The sequence below is a fragment of the Argopecten irradians genome, chromosome 2 (genome assembly GCF_041381155.1).
Source record: "Argopecten irradians isolate NY chromosome 2, Ai_NY, whole genome shotgun sequence".
Taxonomy (NCBI): domain Eukaryota; kingdom Metazoa; phylum Mollusca; class Bivalvia; order Pectinida; family Pectinidae; genus Argopecten; species Argopecten irradians.
Window position 1 is genome coordinate 11,715,269 of NC_091135.1, and position 21,649 is coordinate 11,736,917.

Consider the following 21,649-nt stretch of genomic DNA (forward strand, 5'->3'; position numbering starts at 1 on the left):
CTATGGGAATCCCTAATAGATAAAAAAAAAATATACAATTGAAACTGATATAGTGGTTATCTTGTGTTTATAGATGTGTAAAAGGGTCTATAAATTAAATAGTGGTTATCTTGTGTTTATAGATGTGTAAAAGGGTCTATAAATTATATAGCGATTATCTTGCGTTTATAGATGTGTAGAAGGGTCTATAAATTATATAGCGGTTATCTTGTGTTTTATGTGTGATGTGTAAAAGGGTCTTATAAATTAATAGTGGTTATCTTGTGTTTATAGATGTGTAAAAGGGTCTATAAATTATATAGCGGTTATCTTGCGTTTATAGATGTGTAGAAGGGTCTATAAATTATATAGCGGTTATCTTGTGTTTATAGATGTGTAAAAGGGTCTATAAATTATATAGCGGTAATCTTGTGTTTATAGATGTGTAAAAGGGTCTATAAATTATATAGCGGTTATCTTGCGTTTATAGGTGTGTAGAAGGGTCTATAAATTATATAGCGGTTATCTTGCGTTTATAGATGTGTAGAAGGGTCTATAAATTATATAGCGGTTATCTTGCGTTTATAGGTGTGTAGAAGGGTCTATAAATTATATAGCGGTTATCTTGCGTTTATAGATGTGTAGAAGGGTCTATAAATTATATAGCGGTTATCTTGCGTTTATAGATGTGTAGAAGGGTCTATAAATTATATAGTGGTTATCTTGTGTTTATAGATGTGTGAAAGGGTCTATAAATTAAATAGTGGTTATCTTGTGTTTATAGATGTGTAAAAGGGTCTAAAAATCATATAGCGATTATCTTGCGTTTATAGATGTGTAAAAGGGTCTATAAATTATATAGCGGTTATCTTAGTTTATAGATGTGTAAAAGGGTCTATAAATTATATAGCGGTTATCTTGTGTTTATAGATGTGTAAAAGGGTCTATAAATTATATAGCGGTTATCTTGCGTTTATAGTTGTAAAGGTCTATAAATATATAGCGGTTATCTTGCGTTTATAGATGTGTAAAAGGGTCTATAAATTATATAGCGGTTATCTTGTGTTTATAGATGTGTAGAAGGGTCTATAAATTATATAGCGGTTATCTTGCGTTTATAGATGTGTAGAAGGGTCTATAAATTATATAGCGATTATCTTGCGTTTATAGATGTGTAAAAGGGTCTATAAATTATAAAGTGGTTATCTTGCGTTTATAGATGTGTAAAAGGGTCTATAAATCATATAGCGATTATCTTGCGTTTATAGATGTGTAAAAGGGTCTATAAATTATATAGCGGTTATCTTGCGTTTATAGATGTGTAGAAGGGTCTATAAATTATATAGTGGTTATCTTGCGTTTATAGATGTGTAAGAGGAACTATAAATTATATAGTGGTTATCTTGCGTTTATAGATGAAGAACGTGTTCCAGCCTCAACAAGTGGCTACCGTGTTATCACACATGATCGGTCACACACTCGGCATTAAACATGATGAGGATGGTGAGTACTGACCATAGATATGGTTGAGTGATTCTGACCATTATTTCCTGTAAACATCCACTGACCATAGATATGGTTGAGTGATTCTGACCATTATTTCCTGTAAACATCCACTGACCATAGATATGGTTGACTGATTCTGACCATTATTTCCTGTAAATACTTAGATGTAGATGTAGTTCAGTGATTTTGACCATGTTTGTACTGTTGTGTATAATTTAATACTAAAACAAGAAAACCATTTATCTTTCCCTAGTATGTGTAAAAGATTTGCTTTATAGCCCCTGTATTAACTTGATTGCCTTTTCCGATGATATTACTGTACTAACCCCTCGCTGTTTTTATGTCCCTAGAAAATGAACGATATTTTTATCACTCAGGTAACAAATAGTTATTGTCACTTTTCTATCACTGCATCTTTTTTCTTTTCATTTAAATGTACTGTGAGACTTTATTTTATATCTTGATCTTTATTCTTTTTTTAATTTTCTGTCGGCAAGAACGGTTTGATTGAAACTTTATTCTAAGCAGAATTACTTTTGGAGAATTTGTAATTTGTTTGCTTTGAAACAGACACTTTGCTCTCATTATTTCTGCTTAAAGGAAAACCATTATTCTACACATTTCTTTAGGAGAAAACACATGTATTTTGTTTTGAAGATTTGTGTATTTTGTTTTCTCTGTCAATGAATGCATGTTTTGTATTTTAAAGTTACATGTCCATGAAGTATTGTGTGTGTAAAATCTTTACTTTTGTCCTCGCGTCTTATTGTGATATGTTGGTTATGTGATCATGGCTAGCATGTGGACTTTATATGTAATATATCATAATCTTTTCGTAACTCTCAGCTACCCTTGTACGGGGGCTATGGCCATTTCCTTATTGCATGACCAAATTTTGAAGTCATATCAAAGGGATTAAGCTGAAGAGAAAAAAGAAAAACAATCTGCAATAAAACACGAAACAGAATCTCATATCATTGTCTCATGAGACACGGTGTAGGATCGCTACACTCATCAGAGTACATGTATATGGCAAGCTATATGTAATGATAGGATTTGCTATAGAATTTCTCGTGACAGTTTTAAAACATGGTTATCAAATAACACATTATTTGATATGAATTTGTGTATGATTTTGTGTTTGATACAGATGTGAAGTTTCAGTTATATTTAGATAAGAAATGTTACCGATTTAGACTTCTTATGCTTTGATATGGACATATGTATTACCATTACATGGAATTATATTTTGGTTAAATCAGTATTTAGACAATGTATGACCCTTTAATGTCTGTCTCATCTCACATGACCTTGTTTAAAAATTTGTCTGCCCTTATATTGTACACACATCCTCATTACATTTTTTTATGAGTAACCAATGACCTAACTTAACTTTTGTCACGATACATTCTACTTAGAGCTTTTTGTTACTGTATAACCTGTTCAATTTACGTCCTAATTTAATCTTTGTCACTGTGCATTCTGATTTATGCTTTTTCTTAACCTGTTTAACTTATTAACTTGAATTAATTATTAGCCTATGACCGAACTTAATTTAATTATTAACCTATGACCTAACTTAATTTAATTATTAACCTATGACCTAACTTAATTTAATTATTAACCTATGACCTAACTTAATTTAATTATTAACCTATGACCTAACTTAATTTGATTATTAACCTATGAACTAACTTGATTGTTGCCATTGACACTTTTATGACCTTTTTGTGAAACCATTGATTAGCTGACATTGTGAAACCATGTTGACCTTGAGTAACCTTTGACCTCTGTAACATTTACATTGTTGACCTTGAGTAACTTTTGACCTCTATTGATAGGTGGTTGTGACTGTGAGGATGACCTGGGTTGTATCATGTCCACATCTGTTCTGTAAGTATTATCATTTTTTCCATTCATTTCATTTACCGTTTTTAACCTAATAAGCACCCAGGATTTAAAAAAAAAAAATGAAAATGTGCTTAATAAGATGAAATACTTGCAAACCTATACAGTTTTGATAATTTGGCCTTTTTTATACCTAGGCAATTGAAATGAAGCCTGAAAAAGGGGGAGGGGGGCTTATAGGGACATGGGCTCTTATTGGGTGGAATACGGTAATTAATAATAATGAGGAGTACAATGAAACAATGTTGAGTATAGATAGTGTAAAAAATGTAGATGCAAACATTGAAAAGAAAATATATAAGTCAAAGTTAATGGGTTTGGGAGATCTCTAATTTACACACTAAATTGTAATAATGACAAAAATGTCCACTTATGGTTGAAAGTCAAGTATTCATTGAATGGGATATTTGTTTATAAAATGGAAAAACAGATTATCCTGCAAGTTGGATATTTCGGACTCCCTGCAGTATCAGAAACAGTGTTCAACAGTATCCTTACAAAAAGCATCATAGAAGTTAGCATTTTACTATAAATGAACCCTTCATTGTTTTTAAGGTCCAAGACCAGCGTTTCCTCACGGCAGTTTTCCTCCTGTAGTCTGTCTGACCTTGATGTGGCCCTGAACATGGATATTGCGTATTGTCTGTCTCCCGACAACCAGAAGGTAATCCTAGTTCAGGGACTATATTGGCATAGAATTATATACATTAAAACTCATTTGTTTCAAACAGCCGCGGTGGCTGAGTGGTTAAGATGTCTCAACATATTACCACAAGCCCTCACCTCTGGATTGCGATTTCTTTCATGATCCTGGCTGTTAATAGGATGTTATACTAATAAAACCCAAAAATCTGTTTCAAACATACTGAATCAAATATATTTTATGAGTGAGGTGTTTTGTAAGGTTGCAGTTTTGCTCTCCCCTTCATCAGATGTAAAACGGATGATTCGAACAGGGTTGAATTGAATACATTGATTACTACAAAATGTATGGAAATTTTGACAAACAGTGTTACAATGTTACATGTCAAATAAATTTTGTTGTAAGCGATACTGCTATGTCTGTCTGCCCATCAGTGTGTCCGTCCGTCCACACAACTGCTCGTCTATTTGTCAACAATCAAGTTCCTTATAACTGCTGGTCATAATTAAACCAAATTTGATTGGTAGCATCCTTACGAGTTTAGGACTTAAAATTGTACAAATGGTTGCAATTGGACTGACCCTTGAGGGATTGAGGGATGGGACCAAAAGGGGCCTATTTGGTTATTTCCATATAAACAACTCTTCTCTGAAACTAAGCATTGGATGACACTGGTGCATTGGTAGCATCTTTATGGGATTGGCATTCAAAATTGTACCAAAGATTGGGCTGAACCCCCACAAACCTGAAGGACAAGGCTAAATAGGTCAATTTGGCTATTTCCATATTAACGACCTGTACAAACTGTTGAGATGACCTCATGATTTGTCTCCCCCAGAATGATATTCCTTTGATTGAGTTATTTCCCTTTACGACGTTCTGTTTTTGTATTGCAGGAGACATTTAGCCAGACGTGTGGTAACATGTATATTGAACGAGGTGAGGAGTGTGACTGTGGAGGGCCCGAGGAATGTGACAAGATTGATCCATGTTGTGATCCCAGCACCTGTCTTCTCAAGACCTGGGCACAGTGCCGTACAGGGGCCTGCTGTCATAACTGTACAGTAAGTACCGCAACATAGAGTACAGTGATCCAAATTCATGCTTATATTCAGGTGAAAATCATGGTAACAATAGCAAAATGCTTGAAATTGCAAAATATCATGAATTTTGCCCATAATTGCATAGAATTTGCAGAGCATTTGTCCAGCGTACGAGAACTCGCAGTATTCAATTTCAGCACTTTTAAAATGAAGCAATTAGAATTTGTTGTTGGAGCGGGCTTTAAATGTCGTACTGGCATAATTCTGGTTCTTGTAAAAACCAATTTTCATATTGTTTGATTTATTATAACTTCAGCATGTACCTTCCACAATTTACCATTTATTTGTATCTAAACATAAATGAGCCCCATTTACCTGGACCCATTGGAGACTTGTCTTACCTGACATGGTACTTGACAGAAAATAGATCCTTTATCCCAGAAGACAAATGCACACAGCACAACAGGCTAGAAAGCAAACTAATACAAAAGGATAAGTGGGGAAAAATACCACCATATATCAGGAATACCTCAATATATCTGTCAAGTGTAGATACAACAGTCAGGTCACTGACACTTGTTTATGATCATATGCAAATGAATGTAAAATGTGGAAGATTTGCATACTATGACAACTTAATTATTACTGAAATGAAATTGTTGTTTCATTTAGCCATATTGCCCACTATTCTATTATCAAATGCATAATCAAGTTCTTAAGCTTTCAAAAAATAGAATCTAGAATGTGAGACTTTGTAAGTTAAAAATTTTGTTTGTTTGTTGCAGTTTATGGCGAAGAACTATGTGTGCCGGGAGAGGTCAACAGAGTGCGACGTTCCAGAACTGTGTTCAGGGAAAAGTGGAGAGGTTAGATACCATTGGATAAAGAATCTTAAAGTGAATAGTCGGGCAAAGAAAACCAGTCTAAATGCGTTATTTGGCCTTCCGAAAGTCCTGACATATCAAAACGACGGTCAAGTTGTCCAGTTTAGACCGTTGAGATTATGGGAAAGACCTGTGTATTTAGCACATTGCTTAAAAATAAATTTTTTTGAAAGCGAGGCTGCGGTGCGTGGAAGTATCGGCATGGACATAGCCAGCCAGGAGGATGTTTTAGAATTGCTATGATATGAATTAATTTCTTTGCATGCATAGCGATTTGATAGGAAATATTATTTTTCTATTTCATAAGAAATTATGCTGGATATATATTAACACCATTTTACCCGACTTTGGCCTTCCTTTCCTATATTCACTTTAAGTATTTAAATATCTTTAAAGATATTAATCATGTATATATCAAAAAAACAATCATGCACCTGATTTGTGATATTGTAAGTTAATATTTCTTCCCAGCTAAATGAAGTTTTTTTTCCTTTCTATTTTTGCGAAAATGAAATTCTTTTGCTGAAGTAGTGAGAAAAACCATCCCTTTCAGCAAACAGTATATGACTATAGATGAAATGTGCGGCTTTCATTCCTTTCACCAACATGGATATGTCAATGATGATCGCCAAGATTCACTCCTCTGGGATCTCTTTATAATGAAGGAATTATTTACGTTTGTAGTGTTCGGCCAATAACTACGTCCAGGATGGACATCCGTGTGGTAATGGACAAGGTTACTGTGTTGGCGGTATCTGTCCAACCCTTACTCAACAGTGTCAGCACATATGGGGCCCAGGTAAGTTATATTGGACCCTATGGGGCCCAGGTAAGTTATATTGGACCCTATGGGGTCCAGGTAATATATCAGACCCTATGGGGCCCAGGTAAGTTATATTGGACCCTATGGGGCCCAGGTAATATATATCAGACCCTATGGGGCCCAGGTAAGTTATACAGTAAAACCTCTATAACTCAAACAACAAGGGGACCATATCAATAGTTTAAGGAATACGGGCTATTCGACTCATCAGACTTTGTTTTTTTATGAATGTGGTTTTTGATAGCAATATCAAGTTGAAAAAAGTATGTGTTACATAAATATGAACATTTGAAAATATTTCAATGGTCGAACACCTGTTCGACAAATACATGGTTTAATTACTGTGTATTTGATGAAACGGGGTATAGCAGTTCGAGTTCAAGTTATTCAGTTTTTTGCTACATAAAATATACAGGGAGACTGTCGGGACCATACGATCAGTTCCACGAATGAGGGGTATTCAAGGAATGCAGGTTCGAGTTTAGGGTTATACTGCATCTCCTCACATCTCCACGTCATTTACATCTTATTTAATGATTATATATTGGTTGCATCCACTTGTTCATTGAATTTAACAAAATTCGTAAAGTTTTCACAACTTGTATATAACCTGTACATATGGTATTTTAATATCTACTGGTCAGGAAAAGTTCTTGAGAGATGACCAGTATTAAAAAACACAAACATTAGTCTGATTTGTGGAAAAACTTTTGTCCATGTTTTCTTATATCTGAAGATTAGAGGCATTTGCTCAGTTTATCATGGATATGTTGAACAGAGTATAATAGTTTAGTTTTAAACATGTCCTATTTTACATTACAGATGCTCTAGGGGCAGACTACCAGTGTTTTGAAAGATTTAATCCAACAGGGAATTTTAATGGCCACTGTGGAAAGAACAATCGGACAGGATCATTTGCTAAATGTTTACCAGAGTAAGTGTTGGATCATCTAGAGAGTATTTGATCTAAAATTGAAAAAAAAAAAAAAAAAAAAAAATCAGTCTCGAGTTGAAATTACTTGAAAAAAATCTTCTAATGAATTTGTAAAATTTTCAGTTTGAACTTCAGGTCAAAGTCAAGGTGATATACCGTATTTTACTCAAAAAGTGTCCTGGGTGTTTAAAAAAATTTAAAAAAGAAAAGGTGCTTAATAAGACGAAATTATTGCAAACCTATATAGTTTTGATAGTTTTGGTCTTATGTCTGCAGGGCAATTGAAATAAGGACTCAAAAAAGGGAGGGTTGCTTATAGGGACGTGGGCATGTATTGGGTCTAATATTGTACCTGGATTCAAATGAAGACTTACTATAAAGTGAAAATCCATCTAGATACCTTACTTACACAATATTTCATGTAAAATTTGGTATTCTTGCTGACACATCTTCCTAGTATTTAAAAATTAGTAACCTTGTGAACACAACTTTTTACTTGAAGTTGATTAACTTTTCTGACACAGCTGTCCATGTAAATAACCTTGAATAGTAACCTTAACACAACCTTTTAAAGTAAAACTAAACAACACTATATTCAACATTTTCATGCAAAATTGTTGACACCAAATTATCCTGCGAGCTAAATCACCTCATTTAGTGAGTTGGGCCAGCTGTTAGAGCAGAAATAAGTTTGTATATTGAATTGTTGACAGGAACATCCAGTGTGGTCTGTTACACTGTCAGGGCGGTACCACAGTGCCACTGCTAGGTTCTGATAGAAGCTTCTCCAAAACCACCTTCAGATTCGACGACGTTGAGTACGACTGCAAGTATGTATCAATCGATTTAAACAAATTCTAAAGTCATACATATTTTTATGTAAGACTTGGAAAAAACCACATGATTTGATTGAATGAAAAACATATTGATTGATGTTGTGTGGTTATTCTTGTGATAACCTTTGTTTTTGCTTGTGATAATACCTTGAAGATGAAATATAAAGGTAATAGGAGACAAATTTGACAACCGTAAAAAACTTAAAAACTTTGATAATAGATATCATTCATTTAAGCATTGATATCACTATTTTTTAACTTCATCGGGGCGTTATAATTAATTCTATAATCTAGGAGATAAAATAAAGTAGGTTTAAATATATCATTCTAGTGATTTTCAACAGATTCCTTTTCCGAATCAATACGCAAGATCAAAGTCTCTATTGTGACGTCACAATAACGTTGGGGTTTCGCGCCATTCTTAATTTTTTCATAGCAGTAGGTAATAAAAGTATTGGCCAATCAGAAAGCCAAATTTAGTATAAAAACAAAGGAAAATAAATTATACATGACTAAATAAAACTAATATGAGGCCCTTAGAAATGGGGCAACAATGGCTATAATTTGGCTTTACAATTGTATTCTAAAATTCTACGTTCTTAATGGTATGTTTCCATGGTGATGGGGATTAAGATTATAATTTGTTGTCAGGGTGATCCATGGCCCAGCGGTGATTGGCCTACCACACTTTGGTTTGGTACAGGATGGAACTAAATGTGGAAATGGTGGCATCTGTATGAACAAGCAGTGTGTCTCCACAAGTGTGTTACCTCCCCTGACCTGTCCTGGTACAGTCGGTGATATCATCTGCTCAGGGCATGGGGTAAGACTTTCTTTTAAATTTGATGTGGTCTTTTAATGACTTCAATTGCAGGATGAAATATTTTGAAATATTTTGTTGATAATTGTACCATATTGGATTTGTTTGGAGATGGCTAATATAGACTTTGCATGATGCCAAATCTATTTGCATCTTATTTGCAATAAATTTTAATAGTTGAAATTGAAATTGAATTGCAGCATTGTTTCTGTGTAATTTGTAAGTACATTTGTATGATGCATATGTAAATAATTATGCAGAGTAAAATATTATGTTGCCATGTATTTATCACAAGAATAGAAGAACATTGAAATAGAAAAATAAGATTGTCCTACTCAGATTCTCGGAGCTTGCATATATACAAACTTAAATCCCTTAAAAAATTTTATGTGTTACACATAATTTTTAAGTTCGTAGATAGGTTACCAATGGTACGGTCATTAATTAGCCTTAGAGAAAATGAATCCATGGCTAAAAGTTATCATGTAAAGATTTATCACTGATCATGATTGATCAGGAGAATATTGTGAAAGTTTCTTTTCAAATGCAATCAATGGAAATTATCAAGTGATACCAATTTATTGATTAGAAAAGAACAAAAATCAACAATGAAAAGGGCAAAAAATAAAATTATGAATCATGTAAAAAATGGGACCTAATGTAATTCTGAAATGTTGTGGCAATATTTTCAGAAAAGAAAAAAGAAAGGAAATCAGATATGAAACTTTCTAATTTTATAAAATGATGACCCGTTTTGGGAGACATTAATGTATTGAAATTGGATATTTAATGTATTAATTAAAATCTTTATTTTTGACAAAGATAGAATACAACAAATGTACTGAGTGTAGTTAAACCTGCCACAGTGACCACCTCTGTATAAAGACCACCTCCTTAATAAGAGCACTTTCTTAGGATCACAAATAGCCATTTATAACACAATTTAATCTCTGTATAGAAAGCATTTTCCCCCTGCTTCTTGGGCTATTTTTATAGACTGGTTTAACTGTACAGTATTAATGCTACTATACTAAAACTGGACTGTTTTGAAAACTAGTCATACAGGTGTGGTCAGTTCCTTACCCCGGGGAATACCCTGGTCACATATTTTACTGGAGAACAACTGACAGGAAAACCTGAGGGCATCATATATATCGTTAGTAAAAATAATATTGGTGTAGGTACTGACATAAGGTAGAATTTATCTGCCATTTGTTATATTTGATTGGTTGACGACCCAAAACATCAAAGACATTTCGGAATGGTCTGCATATTGACAAGTTGTTGTGCTTCATTGTCTGGAATCTATTGTTTTCCCTACAGTAACACAGGTCAGTTAATCAGCCACCCACCTGAACAGAAAATGTATGGCATATGTCAAGAACTACAACAGGTTAAAATTATAAGGATATACATCGTTGACAAAAGTTTTCTGATGAAGGTTTGGCCATATATCATAACAAAACACCTGATTGGTCGAATCAGATGCCACAAGTCCAGGTGCATTTTCTATGCAACGCACAACACATCACAACACAACTGGTACTGCAGATGAAGTGAATGTATAATTATTAATTTCACAAAGAACAGTAATAGGCGGCATACATAAGTATAAACAATTCGATATTCAGCTGATTTTCAACCCTCATAGTTTCAGTGGTATGTATACAAAAAGCACAATGACCATAAACAAGCAGGATAATAGCTAACAGAGAAAACACCTACTAAGTACTACTGTATCTCATAGACATCTTCTTCCTTTCTGACATGGTTTCTCACGTTGAGAATTGTGTTCAGTCAAACCTGTCTATAAAGGGCATCAAAGAGACATATAGCAAAAGTGTCTATTATAGACAGGTGTCCTTTGTACAAAGATCCATTATATAAATTATACCAAATTAGGTTTTGTGAGTCTGCATGTCCTTTATATAGAGGTTTCCTTTGTACAGAGGTGTCCTTTATACAGAGGTGTCCTTTATGTAGAGGTGTCCTTTATACAGAGGTGTCCTTTATGTAGAGATGTCTTACAGAAGGTTTGACAGTATTTAAATTCTACTTTACAGGTTTGCACAAGGGATAGCTCCTGCTTCTGTGACGAAGGATGGGACGGATCTGACTGCTCTATCAAAGTCAACATCACTGTGACAACTGGAGTCATGGCGACCACGGCACCACCCATAGCGACAACGTCGACAACAACACCAGCGATCTTCGTCATCCCAATAGAGATTCATGAAGCCACTACTGTGAACATGGAGAGCTCTGTGGCTGCTCTAGTCCCAGAGGACAATGGATTCTCCTCTGTATGGCTCATAATTATCCTGGCCTCGGTTGTTGGCGGCCTTGTCTTCATGCTTACCATGACATTTGTCTGCTACAGGTAAATTGAAAACTGTTTTACAGGTGATATTTATGTATAGCTTATAAATTGAAACATGTGTCAGACAAAAAACATGATACCAATAAAATAGTATCAACAGAGAGGAGACTAGAGTTAAAGTGAAATATCATGGAGTTATCAAGTTAATTACCATATTCGATCCAATAAACGCCCATGTCCCTATAAGTGCCCCTCCCCCTTTTGAGGCCTCAATTTCAATTGCCCTGGCATAAGACCAAGACTATCAAAACTGTAAAGGTTTGCAATAATTTCGTCTCATTAAACACCTTTTCATTCAAATTTTTAAATGCCCTGGGCGCTTATTGGGTCGAATACGGTAATTATGAATTGATCATGCTACTTTAAATAACTTTTCTTTGTTATTTCAAAAGTCATTTAAAATACCTGATTATTTCTATGGTAAATGTTTAATGCATGCAGACACAGTTTGGCAGTTAGCCCACAAATTAGGTTTGATATTTTATTTTCCAGGAGGAGAAATCCTGTAAAGTTATTCAATAAAAAGAAAGGATTCTTTGGTAAGAAAGGCAACAAAGACGACAAGTGTGTAGAGGCGGGCAACAAATTGATCTCCTTTGGAAACCTACCTTCATACAAGTATGTATAGACCAAATATAAACTCATATAAGTATGAAAGACTGAATATAAACCCATACAAGTATGTATAGACCAAATATAAACTCATATTAGTATGTATAGACCAAATATCAACTCATACAAGAATGGATAGACTGAATATAAACTCATATAAGTATGTATAGACCAAATATAAACCCATACAAGTATGTATAGACCAAATATAAACTCATACAAGTATGTATAGACCAAATATAAACTCATATAAGTATGTATAGACCAAATATAAACTCATACAAGTATGTATAGACCAAATATAAACTCATATAAGTATGTATAGACCAAATATAAACTCATACAAGTATGTATAGACCAAATATCAACTCATACAAGTATGTATAGACCAAATATAAACTCATATTAGTATGTATAGACCAAATATCAACTCATACAAGAATGGATAGACCGAATATAAACTCATATAAGTATGTATAGACTGAATATAAACCCATACAAGTATGTATAGACCAAATATAAACTCATATAAGTATGAAAAGACTGAATATAAACCCATACAAGTATGTATAGACCAAATATAAACTCATATAAGTATGTATAGACCAAATATTAACTCATACAAGAATGGATAGACTGAATATAAACTCATATAAGTATGTATAGACCAAATATAAACTCATATAAGTATGTATAGACTGAATATAAACCCATAAAAGTATGTATAGACCAAATATAAACTCATATAAGTATGTATAGACTGAATATAAACCCATACAAGTATGTATAGACCAAATATAAACTCATATAAGTATGTATAGACTGAATATAAACCCATACAAGTATGTATAGACCAAATATAAACTCATATAAGAATGTATAGACTGAATATAAACCCATACAAGTATGTATAGACCAAATATAGACTCAAACAAGTATGTATATAGACCAGATATAAGCAAATTGATCTCCTTTGAAAACTTGCCTTCATAAAAGTATGTTTACAGCAAATATAAACAAAAATCTGACTTTATCAAAATTTCATCTTTTATATGTGTTTGTTTTTGTTTAAAATTGTTTTCCTCAAAACATGTACATGACTATAACATATATTTATTGACTTACACAAAATTCTCAGCAAATATTTTACTTTGTTTTAAAAATGAATCCATATACTTAACAAATTTGTGTAATTATCTTTTGCAGATCTGATAAGATGTGGGGAAAAAAGAAGAAGAAGAAGGGACGACTAACAAGTGAAGAAGAAAGTGATATTGGAGAACTTCCACCTCCTCCAATCATCATCTCTAACGATGCCGTTAAACCTGAACGCGGCATTCTGAAGCATTGTGGGAAGGCAGAGGAGCGGCGCAGCAGTGAGTCCAACACAGGTGGTTCGGATGTAACATGTGACCGGGAGAGCATGGACCGTTATATGTATGATGAGGATGATGATGATGAAGCAGAAGAAATCCAGGAAATTCTCAGTCGGAAATTTGATACTGGAAATTCCATGGAAGAAGCTCTTGATCAAATTGCAGAGTCATCAAGTTTTGATTTTGTGTTACCCATGCCACATTTTAATTCTGGAAATTCAGGGAATAGTGGAAATATGCATTCATCACCCAGAAAGATGATGATGGGTGTGAGTGGATATGATTTTCCTGTCCATCAGAATCAAGTTCAGCGTCCACCAATGCTGTGGAAATCAAATCTCTCCTCTCCTCCAAAGTCAAAGGTCATTCGAATGAAAAATTTGGACGAGTTAATTCAGCAGATTGACCGCCATACTATTGATCTTTCACCGTCTCCAGATGAACTGCCAATGCAGGTGTCGCCGTCAACTTCAGAGGATGTTCGCAGTAGTTCGACAGAAGATCGGGACAGACATTATTTCAATAATTGTCATACTCCACAATCTCCACAGTCTATAACAAGCGGCAGTACTCGGGACACCTACCGGCCGTTACTCAGCAGTCAGTGGACCAAGTACATCCTCCGCAGAAATGAATGGGACAATGAAAGTGCAGATTTATGTACAAACGAGTCACCACCACCGCACATTAATATTCCACCTCCAATGAGTCCCCTTCACATACGCAACATATTTAACTATGCACAGAAAACACTGGAACGGGATAATAATGATACTCCAATGGGGAGTCAGACGGGCGAGTGTAGCTCAAACAATGGTACCACGAACTCACGCTGTGGCTACGAAAAAAGTTCAGGTTACGGCAGTGAACATGATCCTGCTGAAGAAAATAGCATTGACGATATGTCTCATACACAGTCAAGGTCTGGGTCAGCCTCACCACCTTCATACAGTGCCGTAATCCGCACAGGGCCAAACCAAATTAAACTGGTGCCTGCCAAAAAGTTACAGGAAACTGGTATAGAAAATGAGGACTTACATAGACTGTTACAGGAGTTACCAAGAATCGATGCTGGAACTTTTGAGCGTAGTCCAGTTCCAGCTAATATTAAACAGCCAAGGTACGGTTTTCTAACTAAAGCCGACTCTTTACCGCCGGGAATCCCACCACCTTCTGACTCCTTCCCTGAACCTTGCCCACTAGGTAAACAGGACCACTTGCAGTTTGGCAGTGCACCATGCATCGACTGTAGTTTGGAGTCTATACCACAAGCAGTTCTTGCAAAATCGAAACCAAAACATAAAAACAGTTTTAACATTTCAGACAGACCAAACAGTTTTACAAGTCCTCAGAAGGAGATTGAGTTGATGTTTGAACAGAATGACTCTGACACTGATAGTAGGAGACATAGCGCATTAGACCATGCTCTCGAGGCTTTACCAATGGATCCAGCTCTGGTGTAGGCCAGATGGATGTTTAAAGGGGAGAGAACTGTGGAGATAAGGGAGATAACTCCCACCCTCGTTGTTTGTTGCCGGTGCTGTGTATGTATGTGCTTATGATCTGATAGACATTGTCTCATTAGTTTTTTCTGTGCTTTTTATGACATTTTTTATGATTATTTTCAAGGATTTGACAAAAAATATGAAATAATTGTACACATTTTATACAGGTATTTGCCTTTTTTTGCTTGATAGTTGATACACTTAAAACTTTTGAGACCTGACTTTTTATTGAGATATATATCTAATCTTGGATTTGCTAATGTCTGAAGTTTATATATACAATTATAAAATTTTAAAGAACTCCTGATTCTTTGCTGTCTCATTTTAAGGCCACCTGATCAAGATGACCTATTCTGATCACAATTTATCTCGGGCCTCTTTTTTTCTTTTTCTTTTTAATTTGTTTCATGTCTCAAAATGTTAGTTTTAACTGTGCTATATTTACACTAAAAATGTTTTAGTGTATTTGTATGTTCACCAACATAAGTGTTTTACTTGCCAAGATTTTAAGATTCGTTTACATGAACAATGTACATGTATATTGTTTTGTTTTTTTATTATCAATTTTACCTACTGGTCAATACACTTGAATGAAGTATTTATGAGGAACCAAGTGAGGTCTAAAAGTACAAGTTGAATATTTGTAATATATATAATTATTATCTAAACCATGGTTTTCATATTTGGTAAAGATCCAAAGTATACATGGATTATCCAAATTTACACATTTATTATATTTCAGCCTATACATTGATAATTTTAGAGAATGTTGAAAGGCATTAAAGGTACATCTGTAAGAGAATTATATAATTTACTCAAGGATATGGTCTATAATTACCAAGTAAAACTTGGTAAAAAGGATGACTATAGATAAGGAGGTGGCCAATATCAACAAAATTTGCACATTTGCATATATATACCGTATTTTACCCAATAAGTACCCATGTCTCTATAAGTGCCCATCCTCCTTTTTGAGGCCTCAGTTTCAATTGTATGGGCATAAATTAAGACCAAAACTATCAAAACTGTATAGATTTACAATTATTTCATCTTCACAAGCATCTTATCATTTTTCCAATTTTCAAGACACCCTGGGCGCTGATTTGGTCGAATACGGTATTTGTAATTATTCATATTTTAGAAAGATGGCGACTAGAACTGTAATCATTATAACAATCGTATGTATAGTGTAAAGGATATAGTAATATTCCAACATTAACAATACGTTATAAAGCATTTAGAAAAATACTGATAGTGTTTGTGATGTGAACAAAAATTTCCTTAATGCCAAATACCCTATACCATTTTACAATGTATTTCATCAGTACAGAGAATAGTTGAATGTTGAAGACTTGTACCCGGGTATGTATAGGGAGTAATTAAAACTTTAAGATACTGTACTGGGTAGTATATAGTACTAGATATAGCAGTGAATTTGAACAGAGCTTATTTGCAAATGGAAGCAGATTTTATAATATCATCTCTTGGGTTGTATTAAGGCAATTTGGCTCCATTTCTATCAACGTTCCTTAACTTTAGGGTATTCCTAGCCTTAAAATTTCCCATAGGAAAGCATTACAGATGTGAAGGTATCTTAAGAAGCTTTCCTTAACTCCTGTTATGATTTGCTGTGGGGAATTTCAATTTCAGAAATTCCTTAAAAGTTCAGGAAAGCGGACGAAAGTGGGCCCTGGATTCTCCATTCTGTAATATTGGAGAGAAAATCTGTCTCTTTTATTCTGTATTATACAGGTATATATAACCTTATAAATCATGACTCATCCTTCAACAAAACCATAAAATACTGTACATAAAATGTATATTATTTTGTCATTCAGATCTAGCTTATCAAAATTCAGCAGACCCCAGAATTTTATATATGATATAGATCTATGTAAGCTTTGATTCTACGCATTTCCATTTTCTCACTTGTTTCCCTCATGCAAATGACCTATACAAAAGGTCAACCCAAATTTGTGCAATACTCATGACCTATTGTGTGTTATTTTGTAATAGTTTAAGAATACAGATATTTGAGATTTTTTTAATTATTATTTTTCAGTATTAATTAAAGTCTCCTAATTGTATTGTTTGTATGAAATCTGTGAGGCTCCAATGACATGGCATCCTCAATACTCCAGGGGTTCCAGTCACTTACAATCTCTACATCCCTGAACTATCGCATAGAAGAATTGAGGGCAGCCCAGAGGGAAAAATCTGAACCAATTACAGGTCAACAAAAATTTCCTTTGAAGAATACAGAGAGAGCAACGCCCAACCTTAAAGCCACAATCAACCAGTGTACTGTTATATGGTTCTTTTGATGTACATCAAAATTACCTGTTGTGTTGCCTCCAGTTTTACTATGAGATAGCCCAGGGATGTAGAGATGGTAAGTGATAGGAAACCCTGGAGTATTGAGAGTGATGACATGGCTGTATACTAGGTTATAATCATGTTAGTATGTTTTATCATTGTAACTTTAACAGGTATAGATATAGTTGTGTTATAATTCAGATTTTTATCGTCATCTTCATTGTGTAAAATGACTTTATTTAACATTTTTATCATTTACAATGTTCCCTTGTCGTTATTTCTTCTAAATGTATCTTGAAGTGAAAATAATTGTGTAAAGATTTGATATGATTTTTTCCTCTATATGTACTGTATTAACTGTTTTAAGATACAAATGCTGCTTAACTGCTTATATACCTGTCTCAATTAGTAGATATACATGTAGTGTAACAAGAATAGCAGAAACTAGTTTTAGGAACTTCATTTGAAACTTATTTTTGGAGGTTTGCTTTCAACAGGTTGTGCATTATGTGTTTGTGAAAAATTCTGAGGTGGCCTAAAACCTTCAATTCGTGTATAGGACAGCAATTCTGCCAAGGATTTTCAGAACAAAAATTAAATCTTATAGGTTGATATTTTCATGTGATGGTATTATACCATGTGAATGGAATAAGTTTGTTTTACTAAAACAAAATAGCAAGTCAGATTTTATGAGAAGAGTCTAATAATGATTACAAACTATCTTAAGACAAACATAACTTTAATTAATTAACTTTCACCTTTACGTTGGTCATCGGTATGTGTGATATGGTTAAAGAAATTCCTGTTGGTTATAATTTATAATCTTCAAGTTCCATCTCTTAAGCCAAATACATTTTTATCGGGATCGATATGGATATTGTTTTTTAACATTTCATATGAAATGAACATTCATATTGGTCTAGATTAGACTTAATAATCTGTGTTATGTTTCAACTTGTAACTAGATAACACATCCCATAGAACACACATTTGAGTTAATCAAGAACTATTTGAATAATACTTTTTTCTAAAATGAAATGTAAGTTGATTATAATGATGCTATTCATCACATACTGATTCATTATTATTCTGGTTTAGATACTGAAATATCTATCATCAAAGACGAGAAGTAAAACTAACTTGACAATCAAAGCATGCTGCAAACAAAAACGTGTATGTCGTGTTGCTTGGATGACAGTTTTGTAATTATGTGTTGCAGTAATACACTTTGATCAATAATTACTATGATAACAACAAAATAGGAACTTATTATATGTTTAACATATTGTGATTTGCTATAGGTCGAAGGACTACAGTCAAGGGACATAATTATTCATCACTGTCTTTATTTCCCTATTCAGTCTTTGCATACAACAGAGTTAGCTCCCTTGCGGGTAGGTATCCATTGTTGCGTCATTATTTTGCAAGTGCAAGTGACATCGTTTTCTCTGAAAAGTTTGAAGTTATGCTCATCTGGCCACATGACGTCACAATCAATACCTACACGCAAGGACAGATAACTCTGTAATATGCAAATACAGAATATATTGCATGTATTTTTCCTTTTTTTTTTATCTAGTTGTCCTAGCTTTATTTTCTAAGTCATAACTAAGAAAATTTCCACACAGAGAGTGAATTATATGGTGTTTACTTAAACAAATTTGTCTTCATTTCCAAGAATTGATTGATTATCACAAGATCAAAATTTCAGTTGAATTTTGGTGAAGATGATAATGGTGACTGAAGTGTTTAAATGAGTAGATAAACTGTAAATACTCATTTCGCAAACAGACATTTAATAGAAATTGAAAGTTACTTGTTTTACTCTGTGTGCAAAAGTTCATCGAATTTGACTGAAAAATAAACAGTATATGACTATAGTCTACATATGATTGAATATGGTAAAGAAAACAAGTGATGAATACTTATATAATGTCCCTTGATTGTAGGTCACTGTGACCTTGACCCTATTTTGCGTGTGTTCTTCCATGATATTTACCAGTAATTTACCAGATATTTAACAGTAATTTACCACCAATATCAACCTTATTGTATAACAGTTTCCTACAGAGTAGGATCAAACATTAAACTCAGTAAAGAACATCACTTGGTTTGTATTCTCTTTTTGGCCACAGTCATCTTTTATAGAAATTGAAAGTTACTTGTTTTCCTCTGTGTGCAAAAGTTCATCAAACTTGACTGAAAAATAAACAGTATATGACTATAGTCTATACATATGATTGAATATGGTAAAGAAAACAAGTGACGAATACTTACAATGTCCCTTGATTGTAGGTCACTGTGACCTTGACCTATTTTGCGTGTGTTCTTCCATGATATTTACCAGTAATTTACCAGATATTTACCAGTAATTTACCACCAATATCAACCTTATTGTATAACAGTTTCCTACAGAGTAGGATAAACATAAAACTCAGTAAAGTACATCACTTGGTTTGTATTCTCTTTTTCTGAGTGTTTATTATACTGGAATCACCCTATGGGAATGGCCACTGTCAACCGTATTTGCCGTAATTAGTGCCCCTCCCCCTATAAGCGCCCCTCCCCCTATAAAGCACCCCCTCCCCCTATAATAAGCACCCCTCCCCATAGCGCCCCTCCCCCTATAAGCGCCCCTCCCCCTATAAGCAAACCCCTCCCCCTATAAGCGCCCCTCCCCCTATAAGCACCCCTCCCCCTATAAGCACCCCTCCCCCTATAAGCGCCCCTCCCCCTATAAGCGCCCCTTCCCCCTATAAGCACCCCTCCCCCTATATACGCGCCCCTCCCCATCCCCCTATAAGCACCCCTCCCCCTATAAGCGCCCCTCCCCCTATAAGCGCCCCTCCCCCTATAAGCACCCTCCCCCTATAAGCGCCCCCCCTCCCCCTATAAGCGCCCCTCCCCCTATAAGCCCCCCCCCCCTATAAGCGCCCTCCCCTATAAGCATAACGCCCCTCCCCCTATAAGCGCCCCTCCCCCTATAAGCACCCCTCCCCCTATAAGCACCCCTCCCCCTATAAGCGCCCCTCCCCCTATAAGCCCCCTCCCCCTATAAGCACCCCTCCCCCTATTCCCCCTCCCCCTATAAGCACCCCTCCCCCTTAAGCGCCCCCCCTATAAGCACCCCTCCCCCTATAAGCAAGCGCCCCCTCCCCCTATAAGCACCCCTCCCCCTATAAGCACCCCTCCCCTATAAGCGCCCCTCTCCCCCTATAAGCACCCCTCCCCCTATAAGCGCCCCTCCCCCTATAAGCGCCCCTTCCCCCTATAAGCACCCCTCCCCCTATAAGCCCCCTCCCCCTTCCCCCTATAAAGCCCCCCCCTATAGCCCCTCCCCCTATAAGCGCCCCTCCCCCTATAAGCGCCCCTCCCCCTATAAGCAACCCCTCCCCCTATAAGCGCCCCTCCCCCTATAAGCCCCTCCCCCTATAAGCGCCCCCCCCCTATAAGCACCCCTCCCCCTATAAGCGCCCCTCCCCCTATAAGCGCCCCTCCCCCTATAAGCGCCCCTCCCCCTATAAGCCCCCTCCCCCTATAAGCGCCCCCTCCCCCTATAAGCACCCCTCCCCCTATAAGCGCCCCTCCCCCTATAAGCACCCCTCCCCCTATAAGCGCCCCTTCCCCCTATAAGCGCCCCTCCCCCTATAAGCACCCCTCCCCCTATAAGCGCCCCTCCCCCTATAAGCGCCCCTCCCCCTATAAGCCCCCCCCCCCTATAAGCAAAGCCCCTTCCCCCTATAAGCGCCCCTCCCCCTATAAGCACCCCTCCCCCTATAAGCACCCCTCCCCCTATAAGCGCCCCTCCCCCTATAAGCACCCCTCCCCCTATAAGCGCCCCTCCCCCTATAAAGCGCCCCTTCCCCCTATAAGCACCCCTCCCCCTATAAGCACCCTCCCCCTATAAGCGCCCCTTCCCCCTATAAGCACCCCTCCCCTATAAACCCCCTCCCCCTATAAGCCCCTCCCCTATAAGCGCCCCTCCCCCTATAAGCACCCCTCCCCCTATAAGCCCCTCCCCCTATAAGCGCCCCTCCCCCTATAAAGCAAAGCGCCCCTCCCCCTATAAGCCCCACCCCTCCCC

The 21,649-nt window shown here is 36.0% G+C and overlaps 1 protein-coding gene across 2 annotated transcripts in view; it reads left to right on the forward strand.

The window, feature by feature from the left end:
• The window catches only part of LOC138314463 (disintegrin and metalloproteinase domain-containing protein unc-71-like), a 53,886-nt gene extending 34,218 nt beyond the window's left edge, over positions 1-19,668 (forward strand). Inside the window, exons 13-25 of one of the 2 annotated variants that reach the window (XM_069254815.1) lie at positions 1,395-1,482; positions 1,836-1,862; positions 3,327-3,378; positions 3,949-4,057; positions 4,933-5,100; positions 5,865-5,945; positions 6,648-6,762; positions 7,609-7,720; positions 8,434-8,550; positions 9,208-9,379; positions 11,440-11,756; positions 12,249-12,374; positions 13,575-19,668. In XM_069254815.1, coding sequence (XP_069110916.1) covers positions 1,395-1,482; positions 1,836-1,862; positions 3,327-3,378; positions 3,949-4,057; positions 4,933-5,100; positions 5,865-5,945; positions 6,648-6,762; positions 7,609-7,720; positions 8,434-8,550; positions 9,208-9,379; positions 11,440-11,756; positions 12,249-12,374; positions 13,575-15,207 — 3,117 coding nt within the window. In that variant the 3' untranslated portion in view covers positions 15,208-19,668. The remainder of the gene's footprint in view (positions 1-1,394; positions 1,483-1,835; positions 1,863-3,326; positions 3,379-3,948; positions 4,058-4,932; positions 5,101-5,864; positions 5,946-6,647; positions 6,763-7,608; positions 7,721-8,433; positions 8,551-9,207; positions 9,380-11,439; positions 11,757-12,248; positions 12,375-13,574) is intronic. The other variant, XM_069254816.1, reaches the window with a different exon arrangement.
• Positions 19,669-21,649: the final 1,981 nt, after the last annotated feature.